Here is a 15,958-nt window from a genome sequence, read left to right as displayed (position 1 = left end):
GGTGTCAAGACTGTAACGATCGAGTTTTTCGATGGCTGGACGATTGCACAAGATGGGCAGCCTTGATGGTCAGATAATCTAGCTAAAACTAGCGGCAACTCGACCGGAGGCTGGGATCGATAGCTTTAATTTTATTATCTCTCTTCGTGATCGGTGTATCCCGGTCCCGTTTCCTTCGTCTCCTTGCAAGCGTGGCCAGTGGCCATCCCCCACGGTCTTCGTGATCTTGATAAGATCTGTGGCTACGCTTTGCTCCTACCCCTGCTGCTTCGCACGCTTTAAACGGCGCACGCGAAATGGTGCACGAGTCCGCTCGTAACTTACGGTAAGGGTCGTTCTTATAAAACCGTGGAAATCGTTAATCCTTGTCCTTTAATTGGCGCCACGTAGCCTCCCCCGTTCGACCATGGTAACTACACTTTTATCGGGCAAGTTTGTAACGACAGATAGGAGAGCTATCGAACGAAAGTATCGTGCAAATTTAGCTATACTTTCGAACTGGGGAACTCGCTATTGGCGAATTTTATCCCTTTCGAAGACCGGGATAGTTTAATCGGAGAAGATCATTCGAATAAATAGGATCTGGTACCATCGATACATTGACTCAAAGGCTTGTTCTAGATTCTAGATCGTGGAACGGTTCTGTGTCCCGTTTGCCATCGATCTTGTCAATTCGCATAGAACTCGCTAATGTAATTGACTTTAGAGGCAACGATATCGATGGTATGGGAGATGTGTTGACACGCAATGCCCTCGAGTATCGCATTTAACGATATAACGACAGGGATGAAACGATAGATTACATTACCCCGAGGAACAAGGAGCGGAATCATTCTATCGAGATCCACTTTATTCCTCCTGCTTTCCATTAAGGAATAGGGTATACTTCTTTACTACTTGTACGATTTTATTGGATTAAACTGGTCAGGCTGTCGCACCGTCCGGCAATGCTAACTCTTTGGTGATATACCACTGAAATTCCAAATACCAATACCAATACCAATCGCTATTCAATTTGTCCCATAAACTTATTTTCTTGGGAAATTGGGTGAGTCAATGGTTCAGATAACTTCATCAAAATAGGTAAATTATCAATTTTTATCTTATATCGATACTACTAGATACTAGATACTGGGTTTGCGTATATTTGATATTCGTAAAAGACGACGTACATTATCCCTCGAGTATGGTTTGTCATTGTGAAAGGTTACCATCGTAAACTATCGTTTTATAGGTCATTTAGATTTGACCTTTCAGTCTTAACGTCTTTAAAGATTCGCCAGTTCTTTAAAGTCTTTCAGTTTCGTTCTTAAAGCTTCGTTCAAGCCACTTAAGTTTAGATATACATTCTTTTATAAGATATCCACATAGCCCATTAATGGGTCAGTAATTTTCCGTTTAGGGGATGATCAGATCGTTCAAATCGAACGAATAAAATACCCTTTTTTATTTTATATATTTTCTATTTTACAAGGATATCGTTTATAACGTAATCAACCTGATACAAGATATATTACAACACGTACGCTCCTACAATAAGAAACAGCTCGTTGCTCTCATTACATTGGTCTTACGACTAGTTCAGCCCATAGACGGCCAAATATCAATTCTCAGGAGGGGTGGGCTTGCCGACGGTCGTAAAAGACGATGCTAGCTAGCATCGTCGAGGAAATACCGTGGCGTTATTTTCTCGTTACAGCGACGCCGTAAAAATGTATCTCGCGGCTGACGGAAATCTCGAGCAAATCGCGCGAACGCCCGACCGATTTTCTCTCGGTCTCCGGTTGTCGTATTCCCGATGTCGCTCGCAAAAATTCAGACCAGCCCCCGATAGATATCCTCTGTCACGTATCGACGCGCGCCGATGCGACGATGTATCGAGCGAGCGCGAAACCTCGAGAGGTGCTCTGCCGTGGAACCTTCGCCCCTCTGAACCACCCTTACGGTTCTGCAAGGCGAACGTAACTCCTACAGCTCGTCTACATCTGTACCCAAATCGAGAGCGAGGGGGAAGGGATACTTAGGCGTCGGGGGACCGAAGGGTTGCTACAACGGCGAGAAGATGGTAGGAGGTGTCGTGTGGTAATGGAATTTGACATTAGGATCGACGCCGGAGGAGGTATGGAATCCTGTATGGCAACGGGGATGTGGCAACCGCCCTCTTATAGAGGGTGACTCCTCGCGATAAACGAGGACGACAGGAATTTTTCAGCCGAATACTCGACACTGGGATTTATTTAAAGTCGAGAAATTCCCGAGGGCTCGTACACCTCTGCCTTATTATACCGATTTCTGCCAAAATGCTCATACTACTCTAATCATTTGTATCGCGTATTCTCAACGTTATCCAAGCGATTTCCTTTCTATGAGATCATTCATATTTTACATTTTACACGGCGATCGAATGAAATCTAACGTTTGATATTTATGAATAGGGACACGTCACGCTTCCCCTTTTCATCGTGAAACAAGAAAGGGGTAGAATACATATACGTGTCGCGGTGAATTCGAGGCATGGATTTCCGATATCGAGAATCGATTTCTACGGACGTATGGCTTGATTTCGGTTTGGTTTTGACACTCAGCTTTTACAGTCATGAGAAACGATTTAGTTTCCCTTCGATCGATTCATTAAGTGCGAGTTTGAATGGCTCGTTTTATAAATGAATCGACCGAATACACGAAACCGAATACACCGAACGAAACTGAAGTAGGTTTTTATTTATTTTACAGATCATCCAAACGTTAAGTGTTACTTCGGACATGGTGGTCTTCTCGGTTTGTCGGAAGGTGTTCAGAGCGGGGTTCCAATGGTTCTCATGCCTTTCTTCGGTGATCAATACCAGAATGCGATCGCGGCTCAAGCTAGAGGCGTCGCTTTGGTGGTGGATTTCATCAAACTGGACGAACAAACCTTGAAGCACACTTTGGATGAAATATTCAACAATACCAGGTACGTTTCTTCATCTTGTTTATTCGTCCATGTCGTTCGATTGCGTATAATATTAGACAGGGAAGAAAAAGAAGCTGTGTAGAATGTTACACGTAAAATCGCAGATTACTTTAAGGTTTTAAGAAGAGCATGAGAATATTTCTTCTAGAAGATCGTTGAGCTATTTAAATCTTCGCGTCACAATAGTCGCGGCTATGAATGGGTGGAATAGACGTAATTAGTTTTACTTTCATCGGCACATCTCGCGATCGAGGAGACACGGATATCCGGCAAGTGATGCGATGGATTTAGAACGTTGAGACTGCCAATGATATCGATACGAATATTTAATGCTACGTTGGCTCGATAACAGGACGGTCGATCGCGGTGACAAGAAAGTCGAATCTCGGCCACTCATTTTCCTCTTCTGATAAATATACGAATCAATTTCTCTTACGAATCCAGTCTCATTCAAAGTGTCAGCTAAGAAATTCTCACGTGAAATTTCGGTTATATCGAATACCGTCGATGTGTCAGAGATGTAGAGATAAGATAAGAAATATATGGAGAAAGAAATAGAAACGAAAGGGGACAAAGGAGGCAGAAAACAACGAAAACGTAGACACGGCGGTGGAGGGAGGGGGAGAGGGAGACCCGTGACAAAAAGGAAAATCGTATAATCTGTCCGGATATTCGGTCCGTTGAATATCTCACGAGCTGTCCGGACGCTCGGATATCCGGGAAGTGCATCGTCGTTGTAGCACAGGCGCCCCCGTTAATCCGTAACGCGGCTCACTGGCGTTTTTCCACCCTTCTCGTTCCCTCTTTCAGCCTGCTACCGATCTCGCCCAAAACCCTCTGCCCTTGTCTTTTCACCGACGCTTTATATCTCGTTTTTCTTTTCATCCGCCCCTTCCCTCCCTTCACCCCTGTACCCACACCTTCGGCCGTGCCATCCCTAGCCGGCAGGCATCCCATTTTTTCTTCCTTTCTCCACGTCGTTGGCCGGCCCCGGTCCTAAATTCAAGGCACGAATTGCGGAAAGAGCGGACGTGTTCTCCGGATGGTTCTCGTCCATCGACAAATACCCGGACTGGTCGTGCAGCCGGGCCGTATCCGACCGGTCGCATGGGAAATTTCACGGCCGCTAAATGTTTCACGGCGCGAATCAACGCTTGGTGCCCGCTGCGTCGATGAGGACAGCGGCAGCCGAGATGAAATTAAATTCTACATTATTCAATGGCTGCCCCACGAATAACTTGTTAACCGCACGGGTCGAGTCGCGCGCCACGCCGCTCGCGTTCGCGTTTACGGACGTCACGACGCGACGCCCCGACCGTTTTCCCCCGTCCGAATAATTGGTTGACGTTGAATTTTTCAACCGGTTGCGGTACACCCGTGACACCGTGTCGCTGTGAAACGAACCTGTCTACCTCGCTACGCCTCGTCTACCAATGATTTTTCCAACCCAAGCTTCTCCCATCCTTCGTGGAATGGAATGGAACGGGATAATGGTATGCTTTGTCTCGGTGTGTACTCTCTTTCCATCGCAGGTGGGAGGGGTTTGATGGAATAGTAAATTTGTCGTATTTACAGTGACGTAATTTCACCGCTACGATGTTACAACATTGACTGTGATTCGCTCGAGGGTCGGTTGAAGGAGTAAAATATAGAAATGTGTTTTCTCGACCTTCGCGAGAAGAAGAAATCGGAGGCATCGATTAGAACGGGAATGGGAAACTCGGTGAACCGCGATTTAACTACGAGGTCTTGGCATGCGAGTCTCGCTTTGGAGGATGAAAGCGGTTTAATAAATCAGTACGGATATGAAAGCGTTGGCAGCTTCGCGATCAACGGAGCCCGGCTACTGTCCCGGTAATTACAACCGTCTAGATTTACGAGCTCGCTGTCTTGGACCTTCGACAGGGAGGTAAAGGGAGGATTGAAACAGAGAAATGGTCGCTATCCTACGCAGCGCTGTGACAATGCAGGTGCGATTGTATCCTCGTTATGCGACGCCTTGAATATTAATTAATAAATAGATTCGAGCCGCGTAATTGGATGATCGCGATTTGCATGGTTGTTACGTGATCGAAATATGAGGCTGAGTTAATCGGACGTTTGACGGTTGCCCACAGCATCTCGATCCGACGTCGTTCGGTCGAGAATCGAACGTGGAACGCGATTCGCTTCGACGTGCTTCGAGAATTCTGAATTCATCGTCAGACTTTGTTTTTTTCTGATATTTCATTGGCCAGAATTTTTATCGTCGTCGCAATGCAAATTCCCGACTGTGCAGACAGTCGTTCGCGGGATTTACCTTTCGATTGAACGATCGTCGTCGATGCGCGAGTCGGCGTCGATCGAATATGTTCGTCGCGTACAACAGACGCTAAAGGTAACGACACGGTGAAATGCGAGAGGAGTACTGGCGTTAACCGAACGTTGTTCTTCCATGGTTCGCGTGCCGCCGCGCAATTGTTAAGCGCAACGTCTCATGCACGAGTGATATAAAATTAACGAACGATTTGGAAACAGTGTTAGCCGGGGTTGCTCGTTGTCGTGCCGTGCCGGTTGCCGTTGTGCTCGCGTAATCACTACTTCTCGGTGATTTACGGCTACGGTTCTTGTACTTTAGAGCAACCTGAAGTCCGATGTAAGAAAGTCGTCGCGGATAAACGTAATAATGCTACGTTAAACGATGTAATTCCGATAGAAGGAACTCTGCTATCTCGAAAGAGATACCATATCGGTTTATCATTGAGAATCTTTGATGCTGTAGGATTCGTTTGGACGTCCATGGAGCCACTAAAGACCGACTAGAAGATCGACAAAGTCAAAGTAGCAGTCATCAAGTTGTTTCATAGATCGCGAAACACATCGTCCTTTGGTACTTCGGATGATAGATGCGATCTTAAAACGTTATAACCAAAGTTATATTATTGTCTGTGGTTCGCGACTTCTCGGAAAGGAGAAACAGGGTGGGAAAGAGAGAGGGTGGCTTGTGACCCGTGTCACCGACGTGTAGCTTGTTCGATTTCCAGGTCTCCTTTTGGATACCGCGAGGCGATGCGAACTGGTCATTCAATTCCCAAAGATCTCTGCGCATGATTGCGCTTGTAAGCCAACTTCGAGTTACAACCATTCCTATTGAGATCAAACAGCATACACGGCTACTGGATGTAGTCAATGTCAGTGATGGTCTCTGTTGTCCGTGGCTCTTTCCCCTCTCCACTATCGTGTACTAAGGACGATCATATTCAGCTTGTAGTTGTAGAGCACTAACTATGAGATCGTAACGATTCCAGGGTCTTAGGTTGGACATAAACGTCGCGGAAATTTCGTCGAATTTATCGAGCCCTGGAGACATTCACGGCGTTCTTCGTCGCAGCTCGTGTTTCCACTTACACACTACCATACGATAATACGTTCTTCTCACCTCTGCCACGCCACCTTTTCCCATGAAAAAGTCGCTCTCTTTCTCTCTGTCTCTCTTACTGTCTGTTTGTCTCTCCTTCCTCTCTCTCTCTCTCTTTTCCTCGTGGTCTCGAATTATGGACGAAGGAACACGGTTTTTTTATATAATTAGCGTAGCTACTTTGTGTCTCCTCGTTAATTTCCCTCCAGCCAAAGAAGAAGAAGCGTCACAAAGTCGTATTTAATCACGTGTCCTCGTGTTACTAGCTGCACGAAAACCACTTCTTCCTCGCCCTTCGTTCTCTTCCGTTGATGAACGAAGTTCCAGGGTGATATTAAACGGTGCTATCGAATTCGTCCGACTGCTCGTACGAGGACTTCTCGCAGGCATCATTCGAGGGTACCGTATGTTCTCCAAAATCTACACGCGCACGCAAACATGTACTTTGCAGTCAAAGAAGACAGTATACTTACTATATACGTGTGCAGGTATACTTACGTATGTATGTTCGCGTGTGTATGTGCGGTCTATGTACGGCGAGGCGAGCAAGCTGCCACGTAAAGCCAGTAGTCGGAAGGGTGGTAGGGTGGTAGTCAAAGTTTCGACAGTTTGTAAGGAGGTACGAGGCACGCCCCTGTTCCTCTGCTTCTTCTTCGGTTACGGCTGAGGGATAACATAGTACAGCTCCGTCGTCAAGTTAGCCCGACACCCGATTCGCTCCCCTTTCCTTTTCAACCCCTTGCCTCTCATCTTCTTTCCGTTCTCCCAGCGACGCTTTGTCCTCTGATTTTTCGCTTAGTTCGCGCTCCCTATTTGACTATCTTTCTTCTCCGTTTACTCTTCCCTCTCTTTCGATCTCCCCTATCTCTCAACCGAGCATCGTCTTACCTCGTCCTCTTTATTGTTCTGTTGTTCTCGTTCTTATTCTCCCCGGAGCGTAACCCTTTCGCTAGACGAGTCTTAGTTCCTCGACTATGACGGTCCGATCGGCATGGATGCCAGTCCCCGCGGCTCGTTTACCGACCGTCCTTTCGCTCGGATTTATTCGAGAGGCGAAGTGTAGTCGGAGATTCTCATTCGTCGCGCGCTAGAGGGTGGGTATCTTCTTCTTTGCGAGACTCTCTGTGGCTTCGACGAGTGCTTTGCCGCACCTGCTTGCTCGTAAGGGACGCGTAATGGTCGAGCGAGAGCACAGAACGGATTAGAGAAGGAAAAATCGGTCAAGAGAGAAAGCGAGAATCGCGAGGGAAGTGTATAATAGAGAGAAGGGTCGAGAAGGGCTGAAAATGAACAAGGCCGGAGACGCTGCGTAATGACGCGTGGAACGTCCCCGGACGAGAAAGTAATTGGACGCTTGCCGGGGATAACTGTTCCGTCTCGGTGTGCCGCTTTGATGAATGAGGTAACGTTCGATAGTCTGCGTCAGTCTGCGAGTAACCGGAGAGCACCCAGAAACTTTGCTTCTGATTGATGTTTCTTAAACTGTAGAGTGGAGGTTTGTAAAGGAACTACGCCCATTGAACGATCTAAACGACTTGCGTCTCCCGCAATGGCGTCAAAGAATACGTTCTCCAACCCCGGAAACTAGATCAACGTTGAATAGACTCGACGAGTTTGCTGTATCGAATGAGAGAACGGCTGCAAGGATCAAGCACAATACCTTGTAATTGCGGGAATCTTCGTTTTTCGTTGAAATTACGTGCTCGCTGAGCACGAGATGGAAGGATTTGGCAATGCAGGATGTTAGTTTTGTTTCCGTGAGAGGCAGGTTTCACTGCGAATTCGATAGTTAACTCGACTTAGGCACGAAGTTTCAGGGTATCGTTTCCCCCCGTAGGTAGTCTCCGTGTCGGATTAAAAAGTTGCTTATTTGCAAATGGAATTTTCACGTCTTTGGTATTGCATTTACCGGGAATATATTTCGTTGTGGAGTTATAGGAAGTCCCGGGGCAAAAAGCCGGCTTTCTCGGATCCGCTGAATTTCATTATTTAAGTTACGTGTACGGGTACAAGTGTTTGAATAATGCATTTGGCTCGATGTACACGAAAGCCGCATTTAGAAACCACCCTAATACAGACGTTCGCGAACGTCAACCTAACATCTTTATACCCAGTCTCCTTCGACAATCGAACGTTATTTCGATAGTAATTGATGTTAAAACTGTGCCGTTGGTTTATTTTTACCGGTGCATGATAATTATTTGAGTCGATATTTTCGAGCTTGACGAACAAGATGAATTCAATTCAGAATTTATATAACATATTTTCAAAATATTCTGCAATTTTAATTAGAAAATATATTTTTGTTATGTAGATATAGTTGAAATCGCTTGTATTTTTAGTGGGATAAAAATCGTCGAATAAAGACAGTTAAGACTACGATTTAAATTCTTTTTAATCTTCTTCGGTGAAAAATTACAAACGAGGTTCTTAAATTCCCTTGAGGGCAAAAGGAAGGAAAGAAGCGTGCTAATCGAAGTCTCTCATTAAGGATAAAGCTTTCTCGTAGCATCTCACAACTTCGAACGGAGGCGTATCGAAAATCTCCAAGTAGATACGCTAAGACTCTGATCTTGTTTCGCAGCGAGTTTCTTTTTCGTTCGGTCACCATTTCACTTCCGTTCGTTGAATACCGCCTTCCATTTTCTTCGTCGCGTTCTAGCATTCGACCGATTTATTAAGCTCCATATACACGGCTAATCTTGACAGACGCCTTTGATCTTGTAATAATCGAAACTTCTGAGACGAATTCAATTCTCCCGCGAGAGTTTCCTGCTTTCTCCCCCTCTCCTCCGCGTCTCGTTCGACCGAGAGCGGGATTTACTTCGCTGAATGAACATGCTTTGGTGAAATTCGTCTTCTCGAACGATTCGCCATCGTTGCGAGAAGTACGTTGCTGAGAATCGAGCGAAATTAAACTGTATTTGGCCCGACATCGTGTCAAACGAGCAACTTTTCTTCTCCAAACGTTCAACGAGTGTTGCCCTCTCTTCTGGTAGAGAACCGCAATTTTCCACCCTTCTATGGAATATATTTTCGTTTAATAACGTTCTGTGTCATGTCGGTCTCACGTATTCAGAATTGCATATGTGCCATTGATGTTATATGGAAATGGAAAACGTTATCAACCTGCCGATGTATTCTCAGCTTGTTTTCTTAAATTTTTATTTGTTTGTTTATTTATCTCTTCAGTTCTACATTCATAAATTAATACTAATATTATTTTATTTACCAATATTTTATCTGTACTACTACGTAAAAATTAGATTTTTCCAAAACAGACAAAACTATCGAAGGAATATGGAAAATTACCGTAGCTCGTGTAGCGACCAGAACCGGTAGAAACGCATCGGAATATCCGAGAAAAGAATAAGATTTCCGGATTTGGATCTGGTTTTATCATGCTCCTTTCTGCACCCTCTGTCGCCCCCACTGGCCGTCGAAATTTTCTTCCCGAGACCATCCCCCTCTTCGCGTTACTCGGCTCGACTTATCGAGTTACAAAGACGTATATCGTCGGGAAGCGATTGGATTTTCCCAACCACCGTCTAGCACCCGACGAAGAAGCCTCTGGGGAACGAGATCAGGGTTTTATATACACGCACATATCCACGTGTCTCTCCGTGTGTAGACCTGTAAACTTGTCTTTGTGCATACACGAATGTACACGGCGTTTTGTATAGGGTGTTTCATTTTCGCGAGACACATTCTTCAAGCAACTGGTGAGCGGTGTTGCTGTATCGAAATCGGATCGCTGTCGTGCCGGAAACGCGAAGCCAAGAATTATCGGCTCTCGCTGCGATTAGTTGGGATGATATGGCGCGCTCGCGTGTTATTATTACGGTGATGTAGCGACGGGTCGTGGTAGTCGATAGGGAATCGACCGAGAAAAAGGAGAAGTTTCTGGTTCGCTTTAATCAACGTAAGTTAGCGATGACGGAGTGAATTTCAATCGAGTCGACGCGCGGCAAGCTTGATTTTACAAGGTTATATATGGGACGAGGCTCCGGGGAGGAGCTCGTGGATCGACAGAATCAGCGGAATCGAAAGACGGCCTGCATTAAGCGACCCGGCCGTTATTAAAACCGACCTTGCTTCGCTGTAATTTCTGTTTCATAGCTGGCGAGTAATCCAGCTGTGTTTCTACTTATTTTAATTATTTTCCTCCAAAATGTTCGTTCCTTTTGATGGGCTCAGTGATACGACGGTGATGCTTTTGTCGTTTGAAATAAATATTTAGTAACTTCCGATGCGATTCGAAGTTTCATTCGTTAAGTGTCACAGTCATTTGCAAATTTGTTCACATTTCTTTATCGTTATAGTTTATCATTTTCCTCGCTATTTCCTCTTCCACGATTCTCTACGATTTTATATAGTTTGGAGAAATTGAAGTATTTATAGCACTCTGATAAATTACCGTCCTTTAAATCGTTGAAATTCTTTCTGGGAAAAATCTCTGATTTATCGTGTTGAGCTGCTGCAAAGTATCTATTACTCTACTAATATATCTTTTATATTTTTTAATAATGATACATTTAATCAACTTTCATGCATCGTTTTAATGTTCGATCCTTAATAAGTTAACTGAATGCGTGACCAATTTCGTTCGTTGATTGGACAAACGTCATGCGTTGAACATGGTGATGGCGGAAATACATATATCATTGGAAATGAAAATATCGGGAAACGAGCAATTTCCATGTCTCGTAAATTCCTGCCTTTAAAATTCTTATATAATACCATCCTCACGCTTCCCTACAGAGTTAATATGAAACGTTCCCGTATCGACTCTGATTAATTGATGCCGGTGATAAAATCGAGTCGGTGATTCCGCGTTATTCTCTTTGTCTCTCTCCTGCGGGAGAATATTTCTTGCCAACAACTCGTATATTTTCCAGTACATGTTTCGCCGGAGTATTTTTCCGGTCTTATTGCTCTGAAATCTGCCAAGGAATTTCGATAGCACGAGATGGCGAGCAAGTACGAATACGTAGATTTTACATCTCTGCCTCACTGCCGCGCGATAATTTAGAATCGTTGCCACAGACAGGCACAACTTTATGCATCTACGCTGCTTGCCAACGGTACCGCCCACCTTTCGAACTCGAAATACTTATTTGGAAGAGTAATCGCCTGGAACACGTCTTCACCCGGATCGGTCCTTCCGGTTCTGAGGATCGCCGTTGGTCAGACTCCTCCTTGTGCACTCGTTTACTTAAAACGAGAAGAGCCAGGATATACCAGCTCGATCCAAATGGAGCTCGCGTTCAGCGGATAGCTCTGATTCACGAAATTACTCGAACATCTCGTTCGTGCAATCAGATTCGTCTGCCATTTTCACCGTCGCGAAATTATACTCCAGGAAATATGAATCTTTTCTTCTCTTTCCTTCTTCCCTTTTACGATTATCCTTTTCGATGTGTTCCTTGATGAATTTTCTAGTAAATATTTTGGTAATCTCTTGGTAATTAAGTACTACAACCACGCGAATGCTACCGTATAATTAATACCACAACGTTAACAGTCGTCTGTTCCCGTGATCGATCAAAATGTTGATCGTTCGCGATTTGCTGCAGTGTGTGTTCCGATTAATAAAAAAATAACTCGAACAACCATCCACTGTTGTGAGAAATAACTGTTGAATCGAGTGAGTATTCTTCAATGAACAGTGAGCTCAGGGCTACTTATCTTCAGTTCCAAATGTTTGTACAAGTTTGAAGGACGTCTAGGGATTATGATTGTCAAGCTTTCGAGAATTGATCGCTATGAGAAATAAACTATTTTTGACGATGCTAAAACACTAATTAAAACACTACTATAGTTGCTCTGATGCCTCGCTCCCCTTCTGCTTCTTAGAATTTCAATTTGTAACATGAGCGGAGCTTGAGAGGAGGTCCCTTAACGAACTTATTTTTGAAAAGTGACCAACCTCGAGTCATTGACTCCCAGTGCGCCAGTGGCGCGATACTTCCTTGGAGCAGGGATCGTGAAGTCGGTAGAAGGGTAGTCCCGCTAGATTAAGGATCGACACTTGGAATTACCAACGGCTGTTACCGAGGTTCAAACTGTTAAGACCCTCTGGGATATGACTTTATGATACATACTTGCAAATGTGGAATCAAACAAAACGACTGGTATTTGACAAGCAAATTTTCACTAAGACCCGCACCTGGATTACAATTTGGCCCGTTCAAGAAATTTACTAGACGACGAACAAAAGATACACCAAGATTTGGTGTATCATAAAGCTAGCCCATTGTTTCTTCTAGCAGCACTTGTAATATCGATCGATAATCAATTATACAGTACGTAATACATAATTAAAAAGAGTACGACAGCCAGAGAATATTTAATCATTCATTAATTAGTCAGCAACCATAAATAGATCGGTCACCAAGTTACACCTGCATAAACAACAATACATCCACTGCGAGTAACGGGGTCGTGCAAATATTTGCAATCAATTTAGTACTCAATGAACGATTGAGTACTCGTTCATGGCAGAGAAGCCCGAAGGGATAGATGGGAAGTTTTTCGCGTAGGAAATTAGGGATTTCCCTGTATCGTTTTTAAATAAGAGACAGGCTTACGAGCCTTTAAATACACCACTGGCGGTAGATCATCCGGAGGCAGGGCATCAGAAAGGTTAGCCTGAGAACTAGTTAATCTTTTTCTTAGCCCACAGAGACGCAAACCGAGAACGTGATTCGCGGAACGAGACAGCGGGATGGGTAAACTTTTATTAAAAATCTAATTGGATCTGAGCTCGAGGCCTGAGGGCATTTCACTGGATGTTCTCCCTGTTCTTTCTTCTTCCGGCGTGCTACGCGCCTCGATAAGTACGCGTCTAAACGAGAATGTGTTCGCTCTGCCGTTTCATTTCTGACCTCGCGAAATTATCACACGATCGTTGAAACTTTTTCACATTTTAATATCTACGCACGTCTTCTAAGAATTAAACTTCCTTTAAAACTAGTTGTAGTTCTTTACAGTAGTTGAGATCAAATAACTTGAAACTCGTTTACCAGCGTAAGTTCGATATTTGCTTGATTTGAAATATGCTTCGAAGTTTCTATGTTATTGGTCGAGTAGTTGGAAATACTTTCGTTACATCCAATTTCTGTCGACATTTAACCCGTTTAAAAGTCACATTGATCAATCTCATAAATTGAAATTTTCCATTCTTTCCATTTATATCGTATCATATCGATTTTCTTTGTCTTCTACACGTTAAACTCGCGAATGATGCAGCCAATACATTGGACTGATTTTTCGTTATTATTGTCTCTTTTGTAATTACCCCCACGAAGTAACTATAATTCTGTTTCACCACGATCGGTAGCAGCATTATTGATATATTTCATATTATACGTACACTCAACGCGTTCCACATGGAGTACTTTCGACTTACGTTAAGAGGAAAATGAATTTGAAGGTAAAGTTGCACTGAACGCTCGAGAACAAACATTTTTAATGCTAAATCGTGTAATATTTTTTAACTTGCTTCCACTAAAAAATGTTGCTATTTAACTCGCCTCTCGATAACGCTTATACGTTTTCAAACACAACGATCGACTGCGTTCAATCACAGGTTTCCAAGTGAAGCTCGAATGTGAATCTGTGTTTGATTTTTGCTTTTAACGAAATATTTTACACTGTCGCCGATTGAGTTTGTTGTTACTTGCCGAGATATTGCAGTGTCCCGTGTTTAGTGCTGTTCTATATTAGGTAACCTCATCCTACAATTTGTAGTTCCATCATTTAATGCGATTAGATCGTAAACAAGGTAAGAAAAGGCCATTTTTACGAGAGTGATCCAGTAGGTGATTTATTCGTGTCCCGCTGCTGTGCTCATTCGCAGAAACCGCGCGTTCGAAAATTAACGGCCACGTATGTCAAACGGATATCCTGTCCGCGTAACGCGCCAGCGACTGTAATTGAGGATTTAAACGTTGTTTGTGTCAGGTGCGAATGAAACATACCCAGTGTCGGACTTTTCTGTTTCTGGCCCAATTAGTTGGGGTGCTGTAGGCCATGCGCGTCGAATCATTCCCGCGGTTGTTTGTTAAGCGTTTCGCGGTCCACGTTACAGCTGTATCCCGTTTCGCGGACGAAATAACACGATTATTCGCCAAACTTGAGCTAACCTTCGCGCTTCGTGATCGTCTGAAGCGATTTTCCCTTTGGTTTACCGTTAATGCGGTAATTCGATTATGGACGATTCTTCCAATGTAGCATCGCGTTTTGTGGCGATTTTGTAAAGATGATGCAGGTGATTCACGTTGGAAAAACCGCTAACGGTTAAAGTGTGCAGCAAAGAAATTACGAGAGAGTTGCAAAAGAGGAAATAAATCTTTATCCGCGTATTAAACCACAGTAAAAATTTCCGCAATATGCGTACTGTTGGATCTCCTGCCATCAGAAATATAAAGAAATTCGCATGACATTGACAGCGCGAAATCGACAAAATGACGTGGCGTCGCTAGTCCGTGCCGCGTAGCCGCGTGCTGACTTAATGATCGTGCAGAAATTTCACGGTGTAATTGCGTCGCGATTTGCAACGCAATCCGAAATTTATGCTTTATAATTTAGAAGACGGCGCCGCGAGAATCCTGAATAATGCGCAGGAAGATAGGTGTACGTGCGCGAGTTCGGTTACGCCGGCTAATTGGCCGCTCGAGAAGGAGAGCAGGCTTCTCGGTTCGCCGCGATAACGTTACAAGTCGGAAAGTAAGTTGGTAAGGTGTCGAGGAAGCTAGTGGTAGTGGCAGAATAGTGGTGGCGACGTAGTGGTCGTAGTAGAGTGGCGATGTGCGACAACGAACCCTGGAATCGTAAAGTAACTTCGAAGGAATTACGAGGGGACGAAAATTACTTTTCGCGCGGACTTGCTGCCGTCCGCCACGAATTTCACGGGGGCATCTGATATAACGCGTCAACGTAGGAACAAGGGAGCTACTGGAATTTTCATAGATCATTTCGCTCGATGATGATGCAGTAGAATTACACCAGGACAGATATAGGAAAACGTGTGTAGAGAGTGTCAAGAGATTAACGATTAGGTACTTTTAGTATTTTATTATTGAACAAAAGCAGACCAACTTTTCGATCTAGTTTCGGTTCTAGTTATAGTTTGTATCGTTAAACTCCAACGCAGTAAATTATCGACTCAACGGGAACAAACTTTAAAAAAATTTAACAGGGGAAATTAGTTTTCCTCCCTGGCGAGAAAATTGCACGAGATCGACGGTCGCGTCGACGAATATTTTAATTGCGCGTATGCGATTGCATATTCAGCGAAGCTCGACGCTACGTTGGTGGCTGTGGTTTATTCGTAACTCGTTCCCAGAGAACTTGCAACCGACAAAGGACCCTAGTGAGATCCCGATAACCGGAAGTCTCATTTATTACGTGCCTCTGCACCTTCCGTGTTTCTCGCCAACAGCGAATTTTTCCGCCACGCTCGAGCAACCTCTGTTTTAGCCTCTGTTTTCACACCTAGTCACATCACGAATACGTTAGTAAAGCCTGGGCGAAATAAACTGGCCCTTTTTTGCTTTGCATTCGTCTACCTCCTTCCATGGTTTATACATGGTTAATTAGAGTGC

General features: G+C 44.2%; 1 protein-coding gene across 1 annotated transcript in view; it reads left to right on the top strand.

The window, feature by feature from the left end:
- The window catches only part of LOC100649407 (UDP-glucosyltransferase 2), a 29,684-nt gene that overhangs the window by 8,005 nt on the left and 5,721 nt on the right, over positions 1–15,958 (top strand). Inside the window, exon 3 of the mRNA XM_003394931.4 lies at positions 2,734–2,953. Coding sequence (XP_003394979.2) covers positions 2,734–2,953 — 220 coding nt within the window. The remainder of the gene's footprint in view (positions 1–2,733; positions 2,954–15,958) is intronic.

The sequence above is a fragment of the Bombus terrestris genome, chromosome 4 (assembly GCF_910591885.1).
Source record: "Bombus terrestris chromosome 4, iyBomTerr1.2, whole genome shotgun sequence".
Classification (NCBI taxonomy): Eukaryota; Metazoa; Arthropoda; class Insecta; order Hymenoptera; family Apidae; genus Bombus; species Bombus terrestris.
The sequence above is the reverse complement of the archived record's forward strand: the minus strand, read 5'-3'. Positions and strand labels throughout refer to the sequence as shown.